Source organism: Phyllobates terribilis, unplaced genomic scaffold (assembly GCF_046119375.1).
Source record: "Phyllobates terribilis strain yellow unplaced genomic scaffold, ASM4611937v1 Scaffold_4__5_contigs__length_816908805, whole genome shotgun sequence".
Taxonomy (NCBI): Eukaryota; Metazoa; Chordata; class Amphibia; order Anura; family Dendrobatidae; genus Phyllobates; species Phyllobates terribilis.
The window spans coordinates 251,632,271-251,657,347 of record NW_027362764.1 but is presented as its reverse complement, the minus strand read 5'-3'; the positions used below and the strand labels follow the sequence as shown (position 1 = coordinate 251,657,347).

General features: G+C 43.7%; 1 protein-coding gene across 3 annotated transcripts in view; it reads left to right on the top strand.

The window, feature by feature from the left end:
• Positions 1-25,077, top strand: part of HECW1 (HECT, C2 and WW domain containing E3 ubiquitin protein ligase 1) — a 499,703-nt gene that overhangs the window by 148,859 nt on the left and 325,767 nt on the right. For all 3 annotated transcript variants that reach the window (XM_073678211.1, XM_073678212.1, XM_073678213.1), the window contains one exon: positions 10,772-11,096. In XM_073678211.1, coding sequence (XP_073534312.1) covers positions 10,772-11,096 — 325 coding nt within the window. The remainder of the gene's footprint in view (positions 1-10,771; positions 11,097-25,077) is intronic.

Here is a 25,077-nt window from a genome sequence, read left to right as displayed (position 1 = left end):
TAAAGCAACATTTTTGTAGGAAACATTGGAATTTTTTATTTTCATGGCTCAATGTTATAAAATTTTGTTTAGCACTTGTGGGTTCCAGGTGCTTACCACACATCTAAATTAATTCCTTGAGGAAAATGTGGTCACTTGTGGGGGTTTCTGCTGTTTAGGCACATCAGGGGCTCTGCAAATGTGACTTGGTATCCGCTATCTATTCCAGCCAATTTTGCATTCCAAAAGTCAAATGGTGCTGCTTCCCTTCTGAGCCCTACCGTGCGCCCAAACAGTAGTTTTCCAACATATATCGGGTATCGGTGTATTCAGGAGAAATAACACAACAAATTGTATGGTCCATTTTCTTGTGTTACCCGTGTGAAAATGCAAAATTTGGGACTAAAGTAAAATTTTTTGGTGGAAAAAGTTAAATTTTCATTTTTCCCTTCCTCATTGCTTTAATTCCTGTGAAGCACCAAAGGGATTAAAAAACTTCTTGAATGTGTTTTTGAGCACGTTGAGAGGTGCAGTTTTTAAAATGGTGTTCTTTTTGGGTATTTTCTGTCACATAGCCCCTCAAAGTCACTTCAAATGTGATGTGGTCCCTTAAAAAAATTGGATTTGTAAATCTTCTTGGAAAAATGAGAAGTTGCTGACAAACTTTTAACCCTTCTAACTCGCTAACAAAAAAAAATATGTTTAAAAAATGATGCTGATATAAAAGAGACATGTGGCAAATGTTATTTATTAACTATTTTGTGCGGCATAACTCTCTGATTTAAGGGCATAAAATTTAAGTTTGAAAATTGCAAACTTTTCAAAATTTTCACCAAAATTCCATTATTTTCACAAATAAATGCAAAAAATATCAACCTAAATTTACCACTAACATGAAGTATAATATATCACAAAATAAACTATCTCAGAATCACTGTGATATGTTGAAGCTTTCCAAAGTTATTACATAAAGTGACACTGGTCAGAATTGAAAAATTTGGCCTGGTCAGGAAGGTGAAAACGGGCTCTGTCACGAAAGGGTTAAAGAGGAAAAGCTGTCTAGGTGGCGAAACCAGTGATGGCTGCTCCACTTTTGGCTTTCTTTCAACACTGGACAGAGTTTCTTTTCCTTCTAGTGCCAATCCAATATATTTCTTGCAGGGGACTTATTTCAATAGCTAAGCCAGACCCCTCTTCTGTAACTGATGCTGAGAAGGGGGCTGGCTTAGCTATAGAAATGAGCCAGTTAGCTGTCTTCAAGCACACCATGACACAGGGAGAGGGAGGAAGCTTTCTTGGGGTTTGAAACAAAGTCAGAAGTGGAGTGGCTGGCATGGAAATCTCAACATTGGAGCAGCTTTCTACATTAAATGGATGGTCTGCTCATATGATATTGATGACAGATCCTTACTATAGGTCATGAATATCAGATCAGGGAAGTCCTACACCTGGTATCCCCATTGATCAGCTCTTATTAGCTTTATACAGTGGTGGCCAAAAGTATTGGCACCCCTGCAATTCTGTCAGATAATACTCAGTTTCTTCCTGAAAATGATTGCAATCACAAATTCTTTGGTCTTATCATCTTCATTTAATTTGCTTGCAAGGAAAAAACAGAAAAGACAATGAAGCAAAAATCAAATCATTGATCATTTCACACAAAACTCCAAAAATGGGCCAGACAAAAGTATTGGCACCATCAGCCTAATGCTTGGTTGCACAACCTTTAGCCAAAATAACTGCGAACAACCACTTCCGGTAACCATCAATGAGTTTCTTACAATGCTCTGCTGGAATTGTAGACCATTTTTCTTTGGCAAACTGCTCCAGGTCCCTGATATTTGAAGGGTGCCTTCTCCAAACTGCCATTTTGAGATCTCTCCACAGGTGTTCTATGGGATTCAGGTCTGGACTCATTGCTGGCCACCTTAGAAGTCTCCAGTGCTTTCTCTCACACCATTTTATAGTGCTTTTGGAAGTGTGTTTTGGGTCATTGTCCTGCTGGAAGACCCATGACCTCTGAGGGAGACCCAGCTTTCTCACACTGGGCCCTACATTATGCTGCAAAATTTGTTGGTAGTCTTCAGACTTCATAATGCCATGCACACGGTCAAGCAGTCCAGTGCCAGAGGCAGCAAAGCAACCCCAAAACATCAGGGAACCTCCGCCATGTTTGACTGTAGGGACCGTGTTCTTTTCTTTGAATGCCTCTTTTTTTTCCTGTACACTCTATGTTGATGCTTTTTCCCAAAAAGCTCTACTTTTGTCTCATCTGACCAGAGAACATTCTTCCAAAACGTTTTAGGCTTTCTCAGGGAAGTTTGGGCAAACTCCAGCCTGGCTTTTTTATGTCTCGGGGTAAGAAGTGGGGTCTTCCTGGGTATCCTACCATACAGTCCCTTTTCATTCAGACGCCGACGGATAGTACGGGTTGACACTGTTGTACCCTCGGACTGCAGGGCAGCTTGAACTTGTTTGGATGTTAGTCGAGGTTCTTTATCCACCATCCGCACAATCTAGCGTTGAAATCTCTCGTCAATTTTTCTTTTCCGTCCACATCTAGGGAGGTTAGCCACAGTGCCATGGGCTTTAAACTTCTTGATGACACTGTGCACGGAAGACACAGGAACATTCAGGTCTTTGGAGATGGACTTGTAGCCTTGAGATTGCTCATGCTTCCTCATAATTTGGTTTCTCAAGTCCTCAGACAGTTCTTTGGTCTTCTTTCTTTTCTCCATGCTCAATGTGGTACACATAAGAGAAGCATCACATGATTTTTCAAACAGTGCCAATACTTTTGTTCACCCCCTTTTTTAGGTTTGGTGTGGAATTATATCCAATTTGGCTTTAGGACAATTCTTTTTGTGTTTTTTCATTGAAGACAAATTAAATGAAGAGAATAATACCAAAGAATTTGTGATTGCAATCATTTTCAGGAAGAAACTGAGTATTATCTGACAGAATTGCAGGGGTGCCAATACTTTTGGCCACCACTGTAGGTGGTTGAATGTGATCATCAGATGAAGCTGCAGTGTGTAGTTCTATTCAAGTGTATCGTTGAGTACTGCACCTCAGATCCTATTCACATCCGGACACTTCCAGAACAAATAATAGCTGATCAGCGGTTGTGCCAGTTGTCGGGCCCTTACCAATCTGATATTCATGACGTCAATCAATTTAATTTGACATCCATTTCAAATATATTTACTATATTCATCTATCTTCACTTTAAATGAAGTAAAACTTTTCTAGCTCGACATCCCCTTTGAGCTCAGCAATTTTTTGTCTATAAACATGTACTTTTGACCCTCAATCTTGGCAAGTTTGCAGCCACGCTCTTCTTGGACTGGTGCCCGTGCTGCAGATCTTAGTTCTTGTCTGCTCTTCAGTGCCTCCATCAGCTATCTTGGAGAAGAAGATTTAGAAGACCTCAACTTAAGTCATAAGAAAACTTTAAAATCATTTGGATTCAAGTGTTTGTCATTCTTTTGATGATCCTGTAACATATTCATGTTAGGATTTCATAATGAATTCTGCTTTTTAATAATTTATGTGAATTACAGTAATTAGTTTTTAGGATTAATATAGAAGGATGAGTAAAATACATGCGCTGAACATGACCTTGAGTTCTGTGGAGATCATATTCAGTGAACACTATTGAAAGCTTTTATCACTACAAAAGGGAGTAATACATTTGATTAAAAGATGCGGCAAGGACAGTAGATATAGAATGAAAATTAGCTCTATGACTAAAATGGCCTTAAGGGACACGAATTGTTCCATAGGATTGGATCTGCACACACCTGTCACCGCATTCCCCGCTGAAGCTCATAATTAGTATTTTGTTCTCTCTTTCACGTCGTCTTGTATAATTGTATGGGCACATTTTCCATTTTAGCCTTCTCTCTGTCTAGCTATGTAGAGTAAGAAGTGCTTCGAGGTCTGCTGAATAGAGATCAAATTAAACTCTGGTACTTAATTAGTGTAGCACGCAGTCATCTGATTTAATTAGAGATTCTACTGGCAAGGCTGGTGCTGTATAGTCTTCTAGTAACAAAGCAAATTCTCCTTCTCTGTACTGACAAATAAAGATTGTGTTTCGGGTTTTTACAAGTAATGTGTTTATTGGGGCTAATTTAATTTAATGGTAATATAGATGTATACCTCTGAAATAGAAATCGGTTTCTGCCAGTAACGTCTCCGTCAGAACATGTGTTAGTGTATCGTAATATATGTAATGAACTACCATAATAATAGCGATACCATATGTCAATAACTATACTAGCCTCTAGAGCTCAGTGTGTATTAATGCTGCGGTATATTGTTACTTGCTACTTTCACTGAATGCCAGGCATTCTACAAGAGTCATGGACAGTACATGGGTAAAGGCTCCATACACATTAGACTAAAGTTGACCGAACTTTATCTGTCTCAGTGGGAACAGATTACTGTTTAATATATATGGGGCTCCCAATATTGTACTGACAGCGGAAATGTAAACACCTAGTCCATTTGTCTTAGGGAAGAGTAGGAGGGCCGTATAACTCGGATGAGGATCACAACGTAATGCTCTTCCGATCCGAACATGACAGCATGTATTTCTATACAGCTGTCACGATCTGGTCGGGAGAGCTGCCAAGAAGTTCAAACATTGCGTTGCGATCATCGTCCTAGTTATACGCCACCTGACTCTTCCCTTACCTAGAGAGTTATACTCCACCTGACTCTTCCCTTACCTAGAGACACTTTCTCCATTGAAAACGCATTAACACTTGACGGCGCTGAACTTTTATGTATATGTAAGATCTGGGGGAGATTGTTGAAGGTTGAACTAACATTTGGCCTACAGCTATCTACGATGTATGGGCTCTTAAGAATTTGTCCACATCTGTATTGTGGCATCTGTTTATGATAGACTCCATAGTCATCAAGTGTTCTGAATTTCCCTGGGCCAACAGGGATGAGGTTTATGTAAACTCCACCCAAACATAGGCATTTTGGGATGGACAGGGGGCATTACCAGGAGTGGTGGGTATGTTCCTAGGAGAGATTGGACGAGGCTTGAATGTCCCCAGAAATGTTGTCAACTGTACAGAAGCTCCAAACACTGAAATCTATTGTATAATTGATTAAAATGGAATATGAAGCACCGATTGACTCATAAATGTGTGTTTGGGTTCTGTCAAGGTCTTTGTAGTTTTGTCAGCAATATTAATCCTGCAAAAGTTTTGGCACCCCACGTGCACATGTTCAGTATTTGGTCAGTTTTTAACCTCAGTATTTGTAAGCGAAAACCAGGAGTTTTGGCTTACAAAAATATGAAAAAGTATGATAGAAACACGTCACCACTTCTGTATTTTTCACCCACTCCTGGTTTTGGATTACAAATACTGAACATATGAATTTGGCCTTATAGTGATAGTACCCACAGTTGGTAACTATGACTTCTTTATTGCTGACTGTTCTACTCTTCACCTATTCCCTGCATATCAGCTGTCAAGAATTGTGTGACACGCACACCAGATAATAGTGCTTGTCAAACCTCATGAATTGGGATTTCGTTTGACAATAAGCACTTCACTAGAAGAGAGTGGTGACAGGAGCTCTAAAACATAGACTTATAAAAAGGCAATTTCACAGCAAGAATCTGTCCTGGTGGCCTAACGTCAAGATGAACTAGTCCATACTCTGAATTCGACTGGTAAATTGAAATCTACTGTTCACCACTACTGGTTTTCAGTGTCGTATTCTTAGGCCACGGCCCCACTATCAGTATTTGGTCAGTATTTTTTCTCAGGAGTGGGAGCCAAAATCAGGAGTGGGTGATAAATGCAGAATTGGTGACTTGTTTCTATTATAACTTTTCTCTGATTGTTTCTCACCAGGTTTTGGCTCCCACTCCTGAGAAAAATACTGACCGAATACTGATAGTGGGGCCGTGGAATAAAGATGACAAATAAGTTAATAGTTTAATCTGTACAATGTGTATATAATAGCTGATTATTCTCATAATTCTAATGAATATTGTAACAATTTGAAAAACCAACTCAAGTCATGGCCCAGATGGTGGGAGCGGGGGTCTTAGGATGCGTTATTTATTTCTATGGTAAGGCAACTGAATGGAAATCACAGTGTGCCAAATATATAATAAAAGAAGCATATAATATTAACAAAAAAGCAATGTTAAAAAAACATTATGCATATATTTTGTAACAACCAGGAACATAGATTTGTAGTACCTTTTTAATGGTTGATGTGTGACATAAGCAAAAATTTAAGAAAGACTGCTTTTTTGCCTAAATAAAAATGAATATAAATGAAACAGTAATGTAAACATTTAAAAAAATGATACCTGCATAAAATGTAGCTCAACCAGCAAAAAAAATAAAAAATTCTGGTACTGGAGGCTAAAAGTGCTACTGTCCTTGAATATTATTAGATAAGGCACACTTATTTATACAAAAAATGTGCCTTTAAGTCCTTTATCTGTGATGTTCAGACAGAAAACCAGCGATAGTATTTTACTCTGTGATGGTGCTGTTATTATTTAGTCTCTGAGGCCTGTGACCAGGGAGCAGGCCTCCGATGTCTGACAGTGCTCTGCATGGGATATATTCTCTCCAGGGAAGGACTTTTGTTCCCACATTGAGCTAGAATTTATCAGCATGCTTCATAATTCACACATAAAGACATTCTGTATTTTCACACCACTCAAGGTATCTGTTTTCTCACTGTCCTTTCCCTCAGCTAAAGCGAAATTATTCTTCTGGAGAATTATATAAAATATGGAAACAATATAGCAAACATGGTCATTTGTGATGCAAATAAAATATCAAAACAATGTGTTGTCTAAATCCTTGGTATTGCATTGTGTATTTCTTATCACTTGTACTCAGTAGATGTGTGATTGGCTACAGTGATATCACCAGACTTATCCCCTATGTTTCCTGCAGCCAAGCCCCAAGTGCAGCACTGGGCTAGTCCCGTAGACAACAAATGATATGGAGGCCGCACATGCGCATTTCTATTCCATCCAGGTCAAGGCTGCAGAATCTTGTCCTCAGGGTGGTAAAGCACCAATCTCAGGATTGCTGGGGGTCCCACTGGTCTGACCCCCAGTGAACAGCAAGTTATTTCCTACCCAATGCATAGGGGATAACTTGTTTTTTGGGGGGATAATCCTTTAGCTTGGACTAAATTTACATGATGTAAAAAAACACATACAAGTAAATATGTCCTCGTGGGTAAGTTCGGTACTAAAATTCATTCTTCTATAATATATTATGTGTATTTAAACACAGTTCAACTTTTTTGTGCACAAAGGTCATCATCACAGCTGAGATGTTGCGGGTCCATGCATTGCTTGCATCCAGCCACTCCCAGCACTGATAACAGCTGATCGGTATTGGTGCTGGTTGTCAGCCCCATCCATGTCATTTTGATCATCTATCATAAGGACAGGTGATTAATATCACAATCCTGGAGCACCCATGTAATTTGAAAATTGGAAAATCAGCCAGAAAGCAGTGAAAAATGAAATCAGTCAGTTGCAAGAACAGACAACTCCTCAGTTCTTACATTACTGATAAACCCACTTTACTAGGGGTAAGGCCACACAGTACAGTGGAAACACTTAAAATGTCATGCAGTTGTTACATAAACAAGCATGGTTTGGACTGGGTGTATTTTCGCTGTATAACCAAATTTAATAGGCCAAATTAATCTATATGGAACACTCATAATAATGTCTCTGCTTATCAACAAGCAAACAAAACCAGGCTAGTTTGTGGACAGAGTGCATGCCGTGTTGGACTGCACTTGGCCTTAGCCTAAATGTTGTTTCAAACAATTCACAGAATACAGGTTAAGGGTAATGCCATATGGCGCAGTGTCGGGATGCGGTCAGTGTGGTAAAAAACTGCATGTGGCTGGCCTCATGGGGTTTTTACAAAAAAAACATGCTTTGACAACTTTGACCCAAACTTAATGAGGTCTATTTGATCATCATAGAACATCTGTTGAAAAAACCCTGCTAAACAACTTGCAGTCAAAAACAGCGCTGTTTTTTATTCAAAGCCTCCTTTCAGTCAACACTGTTTTTTTTACCACATCGACCGCATCATTACTATATTACAACCGTGCCGTGTGGCCTTACCCTAACTGGTTGCTCCTGCACCCATTAATTCCACAATGGGAAGTAAGCGACACTGATGATGTCCTGCCAAGATACGAGTAGGGCCTGTGTGACACCCCAGGGGTCTGGTTGCCACAGTAATAGAGATATTATGTCTGAGAGCAAGTGGGAGGTTTCTCTGGTCAGGATCCCTAAACATGCAACACTGCCCGCCCAGACCTGGGAGGGGAGGAATCTGCCCTTATAAACTGGGATTAAGTCAGACAGAGCCTGCAGAACAAGCAGAGCAGGCAGAGCCTAGAGTGAAGCTGCAGACACAGGGAAAGCAAGAACAGGAGCTCTGTAGGAGCAGTAGCAGAAGTCCAGGGGCTGGAGCTGAGCAGAGTTCGCCCTGGACGAAGACACTAAAACCGGACACAGGAGTCCGAGGCTGTGGGGGACTGATCTATACCCAGCAGCAGAAACCAGCCGGCAGGGGATTCCAGGTCCTCTGGCCATAGAAGCCCGGAGGCTCAGTCACAAAGAAGGGACCAGCGCCGCCATCCAGGAGCGGAGGCTAACAGAAGGCCCCAAGTCACCAGCCATACGGGTGAGCACCACACGGTATACTCAGGGACGTGGGCTACTTGTAACCGCTGACAGCAAGGTAGCCAGGAAGAGTGCAGATAAACGGGGAGGCCTACAACTCCACCTGGCCAGGGGAACTCCTGCTTGCTCGCAGACTGACCAGGCCCTTATACTAGCCAGTACTCCCGGGAGGGTCTGCCTTGTACCATCAGTAAAGACCCTGAACTGCACCTCACGTCTCCGTGGTTCCTTGCCGCTCCTGCACCATTAGCACTGGGACCCTCACACCATCACTCCCATCGTCTTCCACATTAGCTGCCCTGAGGCAATACTTCTCCCGTGGGGAGTCATCCCATACTCAGCTGCGCAAACAACATCAGCCTCAGCGGTCTGCAGCGCAGCGGCGGTCCCCACTGACCGCAATCCACGGGTGGCGTAGTCGGACACTTATTACAATACAAATAGACTGGCACTGGTTTGACCACCCTGGGCACGGACCGGGTCACCGCCACACGGAGACTACAACCCCCAGCATCTCAGCGATCCGGCTCTGGGTATTTCCCCTGCACAGCAGCACAGCATAGGCCCAGGGGGCGCGTCACCTGCAGGTATTGTGCACCTGTCCTATTCATTAGACTCTTTATGCATCCTGGGAAGCACATATTGGTTGGATGTCATTAGCGCCGCTTACCTCCTGATGCAGAAATTACATATCCCATCACATAGCAGATCCAAGATAAATTCAGCGGGTTTGTTGAACTATACTCTAGGTGAAACTTGGGACACTTGGTGCTTACCCGTCACACTAATAAAAGACCCAAGTCTTATAGTTGTATAGTGTCTCTGCTTACTTTCTGGTCCCATGTGCAGATTTTTCACATGTTGTGACCTTGGCTCTGACCAAGTTACTTAGGTCTTCCTTATAGAGGTTTTAGTTGTCCTTTACCTGAATTTGCTTAAAAAAAATCTAGTTAAATACTTTTATAATTCAGAAGTGATTCATCTGTTAATTCAATTAATTTGCAGGGTTATTCCCAAAATCACGAATTTTAACTTACTGATCGATGGTGGTTTCACCACTTGGAACTCCACCAGCGATCCCAAGATTGGGGGTCTTGGAGACGTGTGCTCTGCAGCCTCGTCTTGAATGCTCCAGTCATTATCTAGGGGACTATCGGACAAAGCCGAGCGCTGTATTTGGCAATTTCTGGCAGTGAAATTGAAAATGAGAGGGGAGGCCAAGTATACACACCTCCGCTCCATTCAGCATGGAGCTGTAGAGCATTGGTCTCGAGGGTTCAAGAACCCTGATTTTGGGATCACTGGAGGTCCCAGCAGTCAGACCATCATTGATCAGCTAGTTATTTCCTATCCAATTGAAACAGTCTGAGTTTCATCATTGTTTTAGAACCGAGTTTCATCGGTGTTTAGTCAGTGTGACAGTTTCTACCATCAGTGTTTCATCAGTAATTTTTCACATATAACAAAAAATAAATAAATAAAACTGCAAAGCTTCTCTTATCCATTGCCGTTTTAATCATGGACAGCACACGGATTACACACTGATGCCAGGATTCCATCCGTGTGTTGTCATTCATTTTCACGGACACATAGACTTGTATAGGTAATTTTGATGTGTGATTTGGATTAAAAAAGGACAAGTCTCCATGATTACTTTTGCAGACACATAGTCTAAAAAAAAAAACATGCCCCATAACGTGTTTTATCAGTGCAAAACTTGAATAGGACACATATGTGAAGAACAGATGTCTGAATGAGGCCTAACAATGGAGAAAGTGTCAAAAACATTACTTCAAGTACAAATATGGTAATCACAATGCAGTTCTTTGTATTTTTTTATATTATTATTTTTTTCAACCTAATAATATGACTGCTTATGTTTACTGTAATACAATTCCACTGTCATTAGAACTCTAGCTAGATGCTAAAGCATAATATATAAAAATATATATAAATATATAAAAATACTACTAATATATCAGCGTGTGATTTTACATATCAGAAAATTACATACATTTCAGATTTAATCAGTAAGAGTTCTCAATCTTGTTTTTACATTTTGTATTACAGAATTTGTACCAAAACAGGTTCCTCGGCCTGGCTGCCATGGCTTCTCCATCGAGGAACTCTCAAAACAGGCGGCGATGCAAAGAACCGCTGAGGTACAGTTACAACCCTGACCAATTTCACAACATGGATATCAGGAACAGTCCACATGAAGGAGTAACTATACCACGGTCCACAAGTGACACTGACCTAGTGACTTCAGATAGTCGGTCCACTCTTATGGTCAGCAGCTCCTACTACGCTATAGGGCACTCCCAAGATCTTGTTATATATTGGGATATAAAGGAGGAAGTGGATGCTGGAGATTGGATTGGCATGTACTTAATCGGTAAGTGTGTCATTTGTAATATTTTATGACATTTAAAGTGTGGAATTTTTTTCAAATATCCTATTATAAACCCCTTTACACATTCTGTATGGAAGAGACCTGGGGCTGAATAGAATCTGAAATAGAAAATTAGATAAAAAAATTCAGAATTCTGTCTTTTGATGTCAAATGCTGACTTTTTGTTTCATAAACTTAACTCAAAAGTTAGACTTTGTAAATAGATTTTCGGCAATTACAAAAATATGAATATACCGTAATAGAAATGTTAATTCGCCTTTTCTTCTACCCTTCTTCCAAGAGCCATACGTTTTTTTTTTTATTTTTCCTTCAACTTAGCTGTATGAGGGCTTGTTTTTTCCGTGACTAGCTGTAATTTTGAATGATACAATTAATTGTAACATTAAATGTACTGAAAAATAGGAAAAATATTTCAAGTACAGTAAAACTTTCAAAAAAAAAAATGCAATTCCGCCATGGTTTTTGAGGTTTTATTTTGACAGCATTCATTCAGTGGTAGAAATTGCCACAGAAAAAAAATCAGAAGTTTGTAAGAACAAAATTAGGTGTTCATGTCCTTACTTTCCAAGATCAGTTTAATTTTTATTTCTCCATCGATGGTTTTGATGGCATGCTGAGTGTTTTATTGATACCTGTTTGGGGTACATACGACATATTGATCACTTTTTATTGCATTCTTAAAGTTGAATAGTGGTGATAAAAAAAAACACAACTCTGACCAGAATTTTACGGACCTGGCGACACGAAATATACCGTATTTTGCGGATTATAACACGCACCCAAAATTTTGGGAAGGAAAATAGGAAAAAAATGTTTTTTAATAAACCAGTGCATATTATAATCAGCTTACTTGGGGGGCGGCGTTGGTAGAGCGGGGTCCCAGGGTTGCCTGCTGGCTGAGGCCGGAGATGCTGCGAGGTGACTGAGATGCTGCGGGGTCCCTGAGATGCTGTGGGGTCACTGAGATGCTGCGGGGTCGCGGAGATACTGCGGTGTGATGGACATGTGGATGGGGTGCCGGACATGCTGCGGGTTAAGAACAGAGTGTTCGGAGGCGGCTGCGAGCCCCATGCTGTCTCCCGAGTTCTGCACTGTAGGTGTCCAGTGGTGCGGGGGCCGCATCTTGTGGCAGCCGGAGCCCCACACCTTCCATACTGTCATATGCGATGGACTTCAGGAAAATGGCCGCCGGAGGCGGCGCATGCTCATATTGAGATCTCGTCTCCCGAGAGTTTTTGCAACCTCTTTCTATCATACTATAGATCTACAGGGTGGGCCATTTATATAGATACACCTAAATTAAATGGGAATGGTTGGTGATATCAACTTCCTGTTTGTGGCATATTAGTATATGGGAGGGGGAAAACTTTTCCAGATGAGTGGTGACCATGGCGGCCATTTTTAAGTCGGCCATTTTGGATCCAACTTTATTTTTTTTAATGGGAAGAGGGTCATGTGACACATCAGACTTATTGAGAATTTCATAAGAAAAACAATGGTGTGCTTGGTTTTAACGTAACTCTATTTTTTCATGAGTTTTTTACAAGTTTATGACCACTTATAAAATGTGTTCAAAGTGCTGCCCATTGTGTTGGATTGTCAATGTAACCCTCTTCTCCCACTCTTGACACAATGATAGCAACACCGCAGAAGAAATGCTAGCACAGGCTTCCAGTATCCATTGTTTCAGATGCTCTCTTTTTCACACTGTACCCACTTGTACTTAAAATAAAGGTATTTTACTAACTATCTATGTTCAGAAAACTCGTCCAGGCTTTCCAACTACATTGGTTCGGTTCACATTTATCCTGTGCTCTTCACTGACCCCTTACCAAAAATGGGATTCAGACAAAACTCCCAGGGGAACCATTCATTATGAAGCAGATGGATTCACTTTGGACTCTGTTTGGCCTCTGTTCTGGCGGTGTCCATCTTTTTAAGAGGTTTTTTTAGCTCAAAAAAGTGTGGTCCACCACAGATGTATGTGTAGCACCCTGAGGATTCGGCTGCTACAGGGGTATTACACCTCAAGCCAGAGGTGTGGTATTCCACTCCCGGGTAAGGATGGAGTGTGGAACTGAGCTCAGTTAGCTGCATGCACTACACACATCCCATTTCCGAGGAACAGACCGACGGTACTCCCACCAGTTTATGTGCAGGTACGACAGTGTCTGTTCCTGGCTGGAGTGGGAGGGGGGTGGAACATCCCAGTAGTGTAGGGGCAGATAGGGGGAGCAGTCTGGGTAGTGCTAGGAGCTCATTGGGTGCTGGTCACCTGAACTCACACATAGAGGGAGTATATAAGGTGGGAACCATCTTAGATCAGGGTCAGTCTTTTGCAGAGTGAGGTCAGTCTGTCAGAGCAGAGGAGAAGAGCAGCTCCAAGGCCAAGAGAGAGAGAGAGGAGAAAGAAAGACCCAGAGGGGGAGAAAGAAGGAACTCCAAGAGCCCAAATTAGACCAGAGGGTGAAGAGTTGGCAACAGGGTACCGGATCCCAAGCTGGCAGAGGCTACAGCACACCTTAGCCAGGAACCGGAGGTCGTGGGCAGGATCTGCCACGATCACCCACCAAATCCACCCGGAAGGCAGACCAGGAATAGGGTCAGGGAACCCAGAGACAAGGGTTTACCACCAAGAGGCCCGAGGGAGCCGGACATAGGTGGATCCCTGGTGGGGAAGGCCAGAGAAGAGGACAGGACAGAAAGGGAGCTCAGGACCACGCTCCAGAATCACCTGGGGGTTGGCTGAGTCCAGGACCTGGTGGACGCAGCACGGCTCGGGTGGTCACTTAAGGCCGGAGTGACCAGAACAACTGCAGTAAGTAAACAAACCCTGAACTGCACAGCCCGACTCTGAGTCTCATTTCCATCCTCGCTGCACCACCACAACCCCCATCCTCTGCAACTGACCCCCTGAGGCTATACCCCTCCCGTTGGGGGTTATACTACCTGAGCTGCACATACATCACCAGCCTCAGTGGACCTTGCTGCAGCGGCGGCCGTATTGACCGCAATTCAACGGGTGGCGTAGTCGACACAAAAGAACATCTAGTAACATCATAAGGACTGCCACACACTGAGCTTGACACCCTGGGCACGGACCGGGTCACAGCCACTCGGAGACTACAACCCCCATCTGATCCGGCTCCGGGTATCCCCAACAACACTGGCCCAGGGGGCGCGTCAACTTTGGCGTAGTCGGCAGGATCACGTGCCCGCAACAACCGGGTACTGCGTGCCTGAAGAAAAGTTCACCGTTACCTTAAAAAGAAGTCTCCCGCCGGTTCCGGAGGGTCCCCGCCAACGGACCCCATCACAGGTCGTTTCCCGCCGGTTGTCCGCCATTTGCAGCTTTTTCCCGCCATCCATGGAGTTTCCCGCCACTGGGAGACGATTCCCGCCATTTCCAAAGATTTCCCGCCTTGGAAGAGCGGACGCCATTATGGGCGTGCCAGAGGGTGGCAAAAGGCCACCTCCCATCGTGGGCCAGGTCGAAGAATGGCGCCAAAAGCGGAAACCGCGCCCACCAACAGAGACTGTGATGCTGGAAGTGTCCATCAGCGTAAGAGAACTGCCCCTGGAACTGACAATCACTAAGTTGCCCCGGGACCACCCTCAATGTGGGCGGAGACAGAAGAAGAGAGCAAAGATGGGTGTCGCCTGGAGCAGTCTGGAGAGAGCGCACCCGGAGACAAGACGTCTGGAAGAGAGTCCAGAGAGAGCCTACCCGGAGATGGAGGAAGAGTCAGGCAGCACCGACCCAGTGGTCAGGAGCCTGTTGCAGGTCGCCACTCCAGAAGGCCTGCTGGAGATCCTAGCACAGCTCCCCCGAGACCGGGAGCGTGCACAGACCGCGCTGGAGGGCCTCGCACGGAGGATGGCCCGGGTGCAGCGAGAGACGTTGGCGGAGTGGAGCCGAGAGATGGCCCAGCAGACCGAAACCCGTCAGCGGAGCACGCCGCCCGAGACGAGGAGACAGACCGCCTCTGAGGATGGCGCAGGAGGAATGAAGGCAGGAGACGGCGCCGAGAAGGGAGCTGAACGGACGGAGGCAGGTAAAGGGGACGTCTCTACCCCGAACTGGGAAACCGCGTGCCTGCCCCAGCTCCCCGTCGCAGAGCCCGAAATTCCCCCTGCCGTGCCCGTCGCTGCATCGTCACCGCCGCCGACTAGGCCTCAACCGGAAACTGCGGCCGCGACCCCTGTGACGTCACACGCCTCGACCTCGAGCGTGGCCAAGCAGGAAATACCACCGGCCTGGTCGCAAGGCCTAGTACCCCCGGGCGCCGCAATACCAACAGCGCCCCCTACCTCCGCGGAGCCACCGGCCTGGTCGCAAGGCCGAATAACCCAGGGCGCCGCCGTTCTTACGGTGCCCTTTGCCTTTAGGGTGCCCCAAGCCTGGTCGCAAGGCCTGGTCGACCCGGGCGCCGCTACCATCAACGCGCCCTCAACATCTAGAGTGCCGCACCTGGGTGAAGACCTGTTCGCTCAGCATACGTGCCCGGATGGGCAGCCCTTTGTATGGCCCCAGGAGTACATTCAGCTGGAACTCCAGAGAGCAAGGCCCATGTGCGAGCCCCTGATTCCGGCTCCGAAGCTCGTAAAGAGGACCTCGCCCCCGCTGGAGGAGGCACAGTTTGAGTGGGACCCCACTGGAGTAGACCTCATGGGGTTCACTCAGGAGACTCGGGCGGCCGCAGCAGAGCGTGCAGAGTGCTGCCGGCAGCAGCTCGAGGTCTTCGAGAGGGAGCGGAGAGAGAGGCGGGTCCGGGAACAGCAGATGCAGATAAGAAGCGCGGAGCAGAAGAGCCGGACCAGGAGGAATCCCCGTGCAGCTCATGGTCCCCCTTCCACCGGGACTGTGATAAAATTCAACATGCAGCATGGGTGGAGCTTCATTAGAGACCATCATACCCCCGGCGACGTCTTTGTGACCCGCAGAGACGTAGAAAGCCATCTGCCGGAGGGACACAGAGGTCGTGACCTGTATGTAGGGGACGAGGTCACCTTCACCCGGCACAAGTGTGCCAAAGGACCCTACGCCCTCCATGTGCATCGCCTGACGGAGGAGGAGCTGCGGTGTGAGGAGGAGCAAGAGGACCCGGACGGGTCTGAAGAATATAAAGAAGGAGCAGGAGGACGCCGTCGTTGAAGTACGGTAGAGAGAGACTGTATAAAGTTGCCCGTCGGGGTACCAAGAACTGTTACTTAGTTAAAATATAGTCCCCGTTGGGACCAGCCAAGAGTGAACTGTTAACCCCGTGTGTCCCTATTCCCACTGACCGAGGACTGAGAGCGGTCAATCCTCCCCATTACCTGGCCGAGGACTGAGAGCGGCCATATTCCCTTTGTATATAGTTGCGCTTCCTAAAGCGCCCCCTTCCGGTTTTATAGGAAACCGTGTTTCTTCAAGAGACTGTCGCACTTTACCCGGTCACAAGTTGCACCGTGGCCGGAGGAACAAGAGTGTTATTTATGATAAGTTTTATATGAAAAGTTTATGCTGATAATATATGATGTTTTATATGTTTATGTTTTATGAAAAAAAAATGTATGTTTGTGGATGTTTATATCTTACAGCCCGAGGACGTGCTGTGATTTACCAGGGGGGGAATGTAGCACCCTGAGGATTCGGCTGCTACAGGGGTATTACACCTCAAGCCAGAGGTGTGGTATTCCACTCCCGGGTAAGGATGGAGTGTGGAACTGAGCTCAGTTAGCTGCATGCACTACACACATCCCATTTCCGAGGAACAGACCGACGGTACTCCCACCAGTTTATGTGCAGGTACGACAGTGTCTGTTCCTGGCTGGAGTGGGAGGGGGGTGGAACATCCCAGTAGTGTAGGGGCAGATAGGGGGAGCAGTCTGGGTAGTGCTAGGAGCTCATTGGGTGCTGGTCACCTGAGCTCACACATAGAGGGAGTATATAAGGTGGGAACCATCTTAGATCAGGGTCAGTCTTTTGCAGAGTGAGGTCAGTCTGTCAGAGCAGAGGAGAAGAGCAGCTCCAAGGCCAAGAGAGAGAGAGAGGAGAAAGAAAGACCCAGAGGGGGAGAAAGAAGGAACTCCAAGAGCCCAAATTAGACCAGAGGGTGAAGAGTTGGCAACAGGGTACCGGATCCCAAGCTGGCAGAGGCTACAGCACACCTTAGCCAGGAACCGGAGGTCGTGGGCAGGATCTGCCACGATCACCCACCAAATCCACCCGGAAGGCAGACCAGGAATAGGGTCAGGGAACCCAGAGACAAGGGTTTACCACCAAGAGGCCCGAGGGAGCCGGACATAGGTGGATCCCTGGTGGGGAAGGCCAGAGAAGAGGACAGGACAGAAAGGGAGCTCAGGACCACGCTCCAGAATCACCTGGGGGTTGGCTGAGTCCAGGACCTGGTGGACGCAGCACGGCTCGGGTGGTCACTTAAGGCCGGAGTGACCAGAACAACTGCAGTAAGTAAACAAACCCTGAACTGCACAGCCCGACTCTGAGTCTCATTTCCATCCTCGCTGCACCACCACAACCCCCATCCTCTGCAACTGACCCCCTGAGGCTATACCCCTCCCGTTGGGGGTTATACTACCTGAGCTGTACATACATCACCAGCCTCAGTGGACCTTGCTGCAGCGGCGGCCGTATTGACCGCAATTCAACGGGTGGCGTAGTCGACACAAAAGAACATCTAGTAACATCATAAGGACTGCCACACACTGAGCTTGACACCCTGGGCACGGACCGGGTCACAGCCACTCGGAGACTACAACCCCCATCTGATCCGGCTCCGGGTATCCCCAACAACACTGGCCCAGGGGGCGCGTCATATGCATGCCTAAAAAGATGGACACCAATGGAACAGACACCAAACGGAGCTCAATTACAGCAATTAGTACAGATAGGTCCGTCTGGAAATCTCATTATTGGGGGATTTTGATGGAGACCCCAATGTATGTGCTCAGCATTGAGCACAGGATAAATGTGATCAGAGCCTTTTGCAGAAAGCGAACAAAAAATGTTATGTGCTCTATAATGGTTCTATTAAAAACTTCAACTCAACCCATGAAAAACAAGTCTCCACTAAGTATAAGTCTACATTACCATGATGAGATTTTATCACGTTTTTGACTCTGCATATTATTGCTGCATGAAAAACGCAGCATCTTACAGTTCCAGCAAAGTAGATGGGATTTATAGAAATATCATGCCCACTTTGCTTCTTTTTAACGCAGCGTAAACTGACTTGCGGTTCGTGTTTCAAATTTGCAGCATGTCAATTTCTCTGGCATGTACGCTGAATTTTCTGTTTGCAGTTTCCCCATTGACCTGCAATAGTTGCAAAAATTCCACAGCTAAAAAATGTACATGCGTTTTAAGTACATTTCTGATGCGGAAGCACATCAAAACCGCATGTTATCCACACCTCAGTATATCAATAAGTTTTGTCAAAGCCAAAATACCAGTAAGTATCAAAAACAAAGCAGCTTTATTAAAAACACGACATACCAAAAAGAGACAAAAACCAAAGCATCAAAAACGTGATAAAAATGCATGTTAAAAACCGCACACAAAAACGCAAGCAACTTAATTTAAATAATAGGTGCAGAAATGATGCAGAAATTCTTCACCGTCAAAAACGCACCAAAAGCTCATTGTGGTAACGTAGCCTTATTTACTAAAATCTGCACTCCCAGACTCAAATTCCCTTCTCCTTTCTGAGCCCTACAGTGCCGAAACCACAGTTAGGCCGGTTTCACACGAACGGATATTTCCGGTACCGTATCGGAGATATCCGTGTCCGTGTGCACCTATGTATTTAAAAAAAAATCACATGACATACCCTTAAAGGTTTTTCCGGTAACGGAAATATCCAGAAGTGTGAAACCTGCCTTCATTTGGAAGTATCGATTATTGGATCTCTGATTGGTGTCGTTGGTCGGCCCCCTACCAATCAGATATTGATGACTTATGTAAAGGGAGGTCATCAATATTACATGCTTGGTTAATGCCTCTTATAATGGTTACCATCATTTCCACCATTGATAATGTCTCATTCATTTTTTAAATCTGTAAATCCCTTTGATACTTTGTTGGGTAAGTGCCCGTAGTAATTGCATACTTTTGCACACTGATGTTGACGTAGTTCTCATTTATTCCATATCTTTTTCTCTATAGTACTTTTCCTAGAGCCTTAATAAGTATAATGTAGGTTAATTAATGTTGTTTTAATTATATGGGTCTGATTTGTAAAAGTTAAAATACTATAATTTGCAATAATCACAGTAATGAAGAATAACATTTGCTATGCGGAAATTTGGTTGCTTATTCAGATGAGCCACTTGGAACATATCATTCTGATCAACTAACAAGGTTTGCAGGAGCGGCTGCATTTCTAGAGGTCTTTTAAAAGAATTGAAACTAGTTTCATGGCTATGAGTTCAGTCAAGGACATAAGACATGACTTTTCACCAATCTTCATGCAACTTCAGCTCAACATACATTAATTTAGTTTATTGGCTGGAAGGGAGTAAATCAAATGAAATGGGAATAAAGTCATCCAAAGATGACCATTCATTACGAGTAATGAAGAAAGAAGAGAATTATAAGATAACTTCTATACATGCAATACTTGTTAGGGTTTTGTATCAAATACTGCTGTTAAATAGTACACAGTATACTGTAAATATAACTCCTATATTCAGTATTTACATCAACACCACAGAACAGTGCAATACTGAATTCAAGAGGAAAAGTTAAAGGGGTTGTCCTATAAACAAGATCCATAGGATAGATAATAATATATGATTGCTTGGGGACAGATTGCTGGGTAGGCACTGATCCAGGGAAATGGGGTCACCAAGGTTTCTATGTGAATGAAGAGGTATTGTACATGTGTGATCATCTTCATCGGTCCCATAGAAGTGGATGGAGCAGCAGCCATTCATGTGCACTACTGCTCCATTCACTCTGGGGCTTGTGGATTGCTGTTTCTTAGGATCATTGGGCATTCCAGTGGTCGACGCCTATCGATTATATATTTATACCCTCCTCTGTGGTGATGAATGTTGTTTTTTGGGAAGCTACTTTTAACTGACTCATCACTTTTTTTTAGTCCAGTTTCATAAAACAATTGTCCAATTTTCATCCAGAATAAACAAATGATTTTTTTATCTGTATTGTCATCAGTGTGGCATTCATACTATGTCTGTTCTTATACGTCAGCAGTTGATAAAATTGGCAAGATCAAATACAGTTTCCTGTGTTAAAAAATGTCAATATGTACATGAAAATCAGATGCTATACCGTTGATCCGTATGGAATCCGATTTTTCTTGGTGAACGGATGAACTCTACATGCCTGGTTCCCACCGTGAAGCATGGAGGAGGAGGTGTGATGGTGTGGGGGTGCTTTGCTGGTGACACTGTTGGGGATTTATTCAAAATTGAAGGCATACTGAACCAGCATGGCTACCGCAGCATCTTGCAGCGGCATGCTATTCCATCCGGTTTGCGTTTAGTTGGACCATCATTTATTTTTCGACAGGGCAATGACCCCAAACACACCTCCAGGCTGTGTAAGGGCTATTTGACCAAGAAGGAGAGTGATGGGGTGCTACGCCAGATGACCTGGCCTCCACAGTCACCAGACCTGAACCCAATCGAGATGGTTTGGGGTGAGCTGGACCGCAGAGTAAAGGCAAAAGGGCCAACAAGTGCTAAGCATCTCTGGGAACTCCTTCAAGATTGTTGGAAGACCATTTCTGGTGACTACCTCTTGAAGCTCATCAAGAGAATGCCAAGAGTGTGCAAAGCAGTCATCAGAGCAAAAGGTGGCTATTTTGAAGAACCTAGAATATAAGACATATTTTCAGTTGTTTCACACTTTTTTTATTAAGTATATAATTCCACATGTGTTAATTCATAGTTTTGATGCCTTCAGTGTGAATGTACAATTTTCATAGTCATGAAAATACAGAAAAATCTTTAAATGAGAAGGTGTGTCCAAACTTTTGCTCTGTACTGTATAAGCAAAGAGTTTTGGAAAAATGGGCACGCATGATTGATTGATAGCGTTTTTTTCTGTGTAGATTGGAATGGGTGCTATAATCTGTTTACAGAAGGGAAACAAAATGAAAAAGAGATGATGATTGTTTTATCCTTCTTGTGTTTATGTGTCTTTTGTTTAATTGTTTATGTTTGAATAGATATATAGGCAGTGGCACATAAACACAAGAATATATCGTCAGCTAAAAACAAACAACAAACAAACATAAGATCTTGAGGCTTATGCGCTTAATCATTATATGTTTCCTGTAATAACATTCTTCTAAAATTTTTAATATCATTTTTGTTTACCAATGTTCATTACAAGTTGATTTTGTTGTAATGGTGAATGAGATCCTAACTGGTATGGAGAGTAAAAGAAAGAACTCAAAACTATTGCCTAAGACTATTTTTTGGTCTGGCTTACACTCCAACTATTAAGGTAGCCTGAAACTAAGGGTGCACATACTGAACACAATTCAGCCATTATTATGCACTAATTTCAATGTCCCACTTTCCTATAAAGAGTTCAGTAATGTTTCCATAATTAAAAGGAACACTGGCCAGAAGGTGACTACTTAGCCTCTAGTGGGGAATATACCGGGTGGTCCAAAAGTAGGTGGCCAGAAAATAATAACATTTATTTTGATTTATATATAAAATTATTGACAATTACATTTTATTCTGAACAATAATACAAAAGCCCTTAAATTTTATCAACGCTGGTGCTCAAACTGTTTTCCATTACAATTTGCACAGCTTTGAAGTCTGCCTCTTACGCTTCGACAAACTTTTTTTCACAAGTCTCTTTGGGTATTAATTTCCTGAAATGCATCTCCTATGTAATTTTTCAAATCACTGACACTTTTTGGTTTTCGACTATAAACTTTGTGAGGAATGAAAAGTGGAATCTTATTGGTTGCTAAGGGCAACTGAGCCAGTTTCACTTTACACCATGTTTGATAAATCTCCCCCTTGTAACCTTATTACACTTTCTGTCCACCTACTTTTGGACCACCCTGTATAATAATAATAATCTTTATATAGCGCCAATATTCCGCAGCGTTTTACAATTCAGAGGTTCATATTCAGCAGTCATAAGTAACATAGCTAAAGATAATACTAGAATTAACCCCTTAATACGCGTCTGTGCCCTGGGACTTAAGAGCCTGACCCGTAGTAGTACGTCATGGCGATTGCGCGCGCACACAGGCTGTGCGGGCGCGATCGCCACCGGGTGTCAGCTGATTGTCACAGCTGACACCCGGTACTATGTGCAGGGAGCGGTCCCGCACCACTCCCGGAACATTAACCCCCGCAATGCTGCGATCAAAGTCGATCGCAGCATTGCGGAGGCAAGGGGAGGTGATCACAATACTCACCTCCTCTTCCGGCCTCCAGCGCTGTCTGCTGCGGCTTCCCGGGTGTTGCCATTATGACCCGATGTCGTCATGACAACATCCGGGTCACCAGGCAGCAGGAACATTGTTTGGTCATGCGCAGTGCACGACCAAACAATCTTCTCACTGTGCAGTGCTGACTGCCTGCATGGCACAGGGATGGTGCTCCATCCCTATGCTATGCAGGCGACCAGAATAAAAAAAGTGAAAGTCCCACAGTGGGACAAAGTAAAAAAGTGTAAAAACTCTCAGAAAGTGAAAAAATAAATAAAAAAGATTGTAAAAATATTAAAAAAAAAAAATAAAAAAAATAATCCACCAAAAATAAAAATATAATGTACCCATCAATAAATATTATTATGAAAAAAAAGCAAACAAACAATAAAAGTACACATATTTGGTATTGCCACGTTCGGAATGACCTGACCTATAAAACTGTCCCACTAGTTAACCCCTTCAGTGAACACGGTAAAAAAAAAAAATAAAAATCGAAGCAAAAAACAATGCTTTATCATACTGTCAAACAAAAAATGGAATAACACGCGATCAAAAAGACAAATATAAACAAAAATGGCACCACTGAAAACGTCATCTTTTCCCGCAAAAAACAAGCCACCATACAGCTCCATCATCCGAAAAATCAAAAAGTTATAGCTCTCAGAATAAAGCGATGCAAAAAAATTATTTTTTCTATAAAATATCTTTTATTGTGTAAAAGCGCCAAAACATAGAAAAACAATATAAATGTGGTACCGCTGTAAATGTACTGACCCAAAGAATAAATCTACCTTATCAATTTTACCACACGTGGAGCAGAATAAAATAAATACAAAAAAAAAAATTCCTGAATTGGTGGTTTTTGTTTATTCTGCCTCCCAAAAATCGGAATAGAAAGCGATCAAAAAATGTCACGTGCCTGAAAATGGCACCAATAAAAACGTCAACTTGTCCCGCAAAAACAAGCCATCACATGACTCTGTCTGCCAAAATCTGGAAAAATTATAGCTCTCAAAATATGGCGATGCAAAAACTAGATTTTACAAAAACTGCGCCTTTTAGTGTGACAGCTGTCAATCATAAAAACCCCATATGATTCTGGTATCGCTGTAATCTCACCGACCCGAAGAATAAAGTCGTCTAATCACTTATACTGCACGAGGAATGGCGTAAAAAATAAACTCTCGGGTTAGGGTTGTGCTAGGGTTAGGGTTGTGCTAGGGTTAGGGTTGTGCTAGGGTTAAGGTTGTGCTAAGGGTTAGGGCTGGGGTTGGGGTTGGGGTTACGGTTGTGATGGGGTTGGGATTTTTTTCAAAAGTAAGAAAAAAAGATGATGATATGGTGACTAGTGTTGAGCGCAAGTGCTCACTACTTGAGTTTGCATCGGGTGCTCTGGTATGCATTGAGTATCGTGGGTATTTGAGTGACATGCTCGAGTCTCTGCCCCATATGCTTCGCGGCCAAAAAAACTTTGCGGGGATTACCTGCCATGCACGGCGTGAAGCATGCAGGGCAGGGACTCGAGCATGTCACTTGAGCACATGCAGTACATGGTGCATACCTGAGTACCCGATGCAAACTCAAGTAGCAAGCGCTTGCGCTCATGACTAGTGACAACTTATTCAATATGATGACCTAATGTTATTAAATTCTGTGTAATACCTCTGGGTTCAAAATGTTCACTATACCCCTTGATAAAATCCTTGAGGGGTCTAATTTCCAAAATGGGGTCATTTGTGGGGGGTTTCCACTGTTTAGGCACACAGGGGCTCTCCAAACGCGACATGGTGTCCGCTAACAAATTGAATGGAAAATCAGCTCAAATTGTGGGGGAGCTCCAATGTTTAGGCACACAGGGGCTCTCCAAACGCAACATGGTGTCCGCTAACAATTTGAGCCGATTTTCCATTCAATTTGTTAGCGGACACCATGTCGCATTTGGAGAGCCCCTGTGTGCCTAAACATTGGAGCTCCCCCACAAGTGACCCCATTTTGGAAACTAGACCCCCAAAGGCACCTATCTAGATGCATAGTGAGCACTTGGAACCCCCAGGTGCTTCATAAATTGATTTGTAAAAATGAAAAAGTGGAAAAAAAAATACTTTTTCATTTTTACGGATTAATTTGTGAAGCACCTGTGGGTTCAAAATGCTCACCACCCATCTAGATAAGTTCCCAGGGGGGTCTAGTTTCCAAAATGGGGTCACTTGTGGGGGGTTTCCACTGTTTAGGCACATCAGGGGCTCACCAAACGCAACATGGCGTCCGCTAATTATTCAAGAGCAAATTTTACAATCGAAAATTCAAATGGCGCTCATTCCCTTCCGAGCCCTGCCGTGCGCCCAAACAGTGGTTTTTCCCCATGGGGTATCTGCGTGCCCAGGGAAAATTGCACAACAAATTTTGGGGTCCATTTTTTCCTGTTACCCCTGCGAAAATAAAAAAAATTGGGTCTAAAGTAACATTTTTCTGAAAAAAGTTAAATGTTCATTTTTTTCTTCCACATTCCAAAAATTCCTGTGAAGCACCTG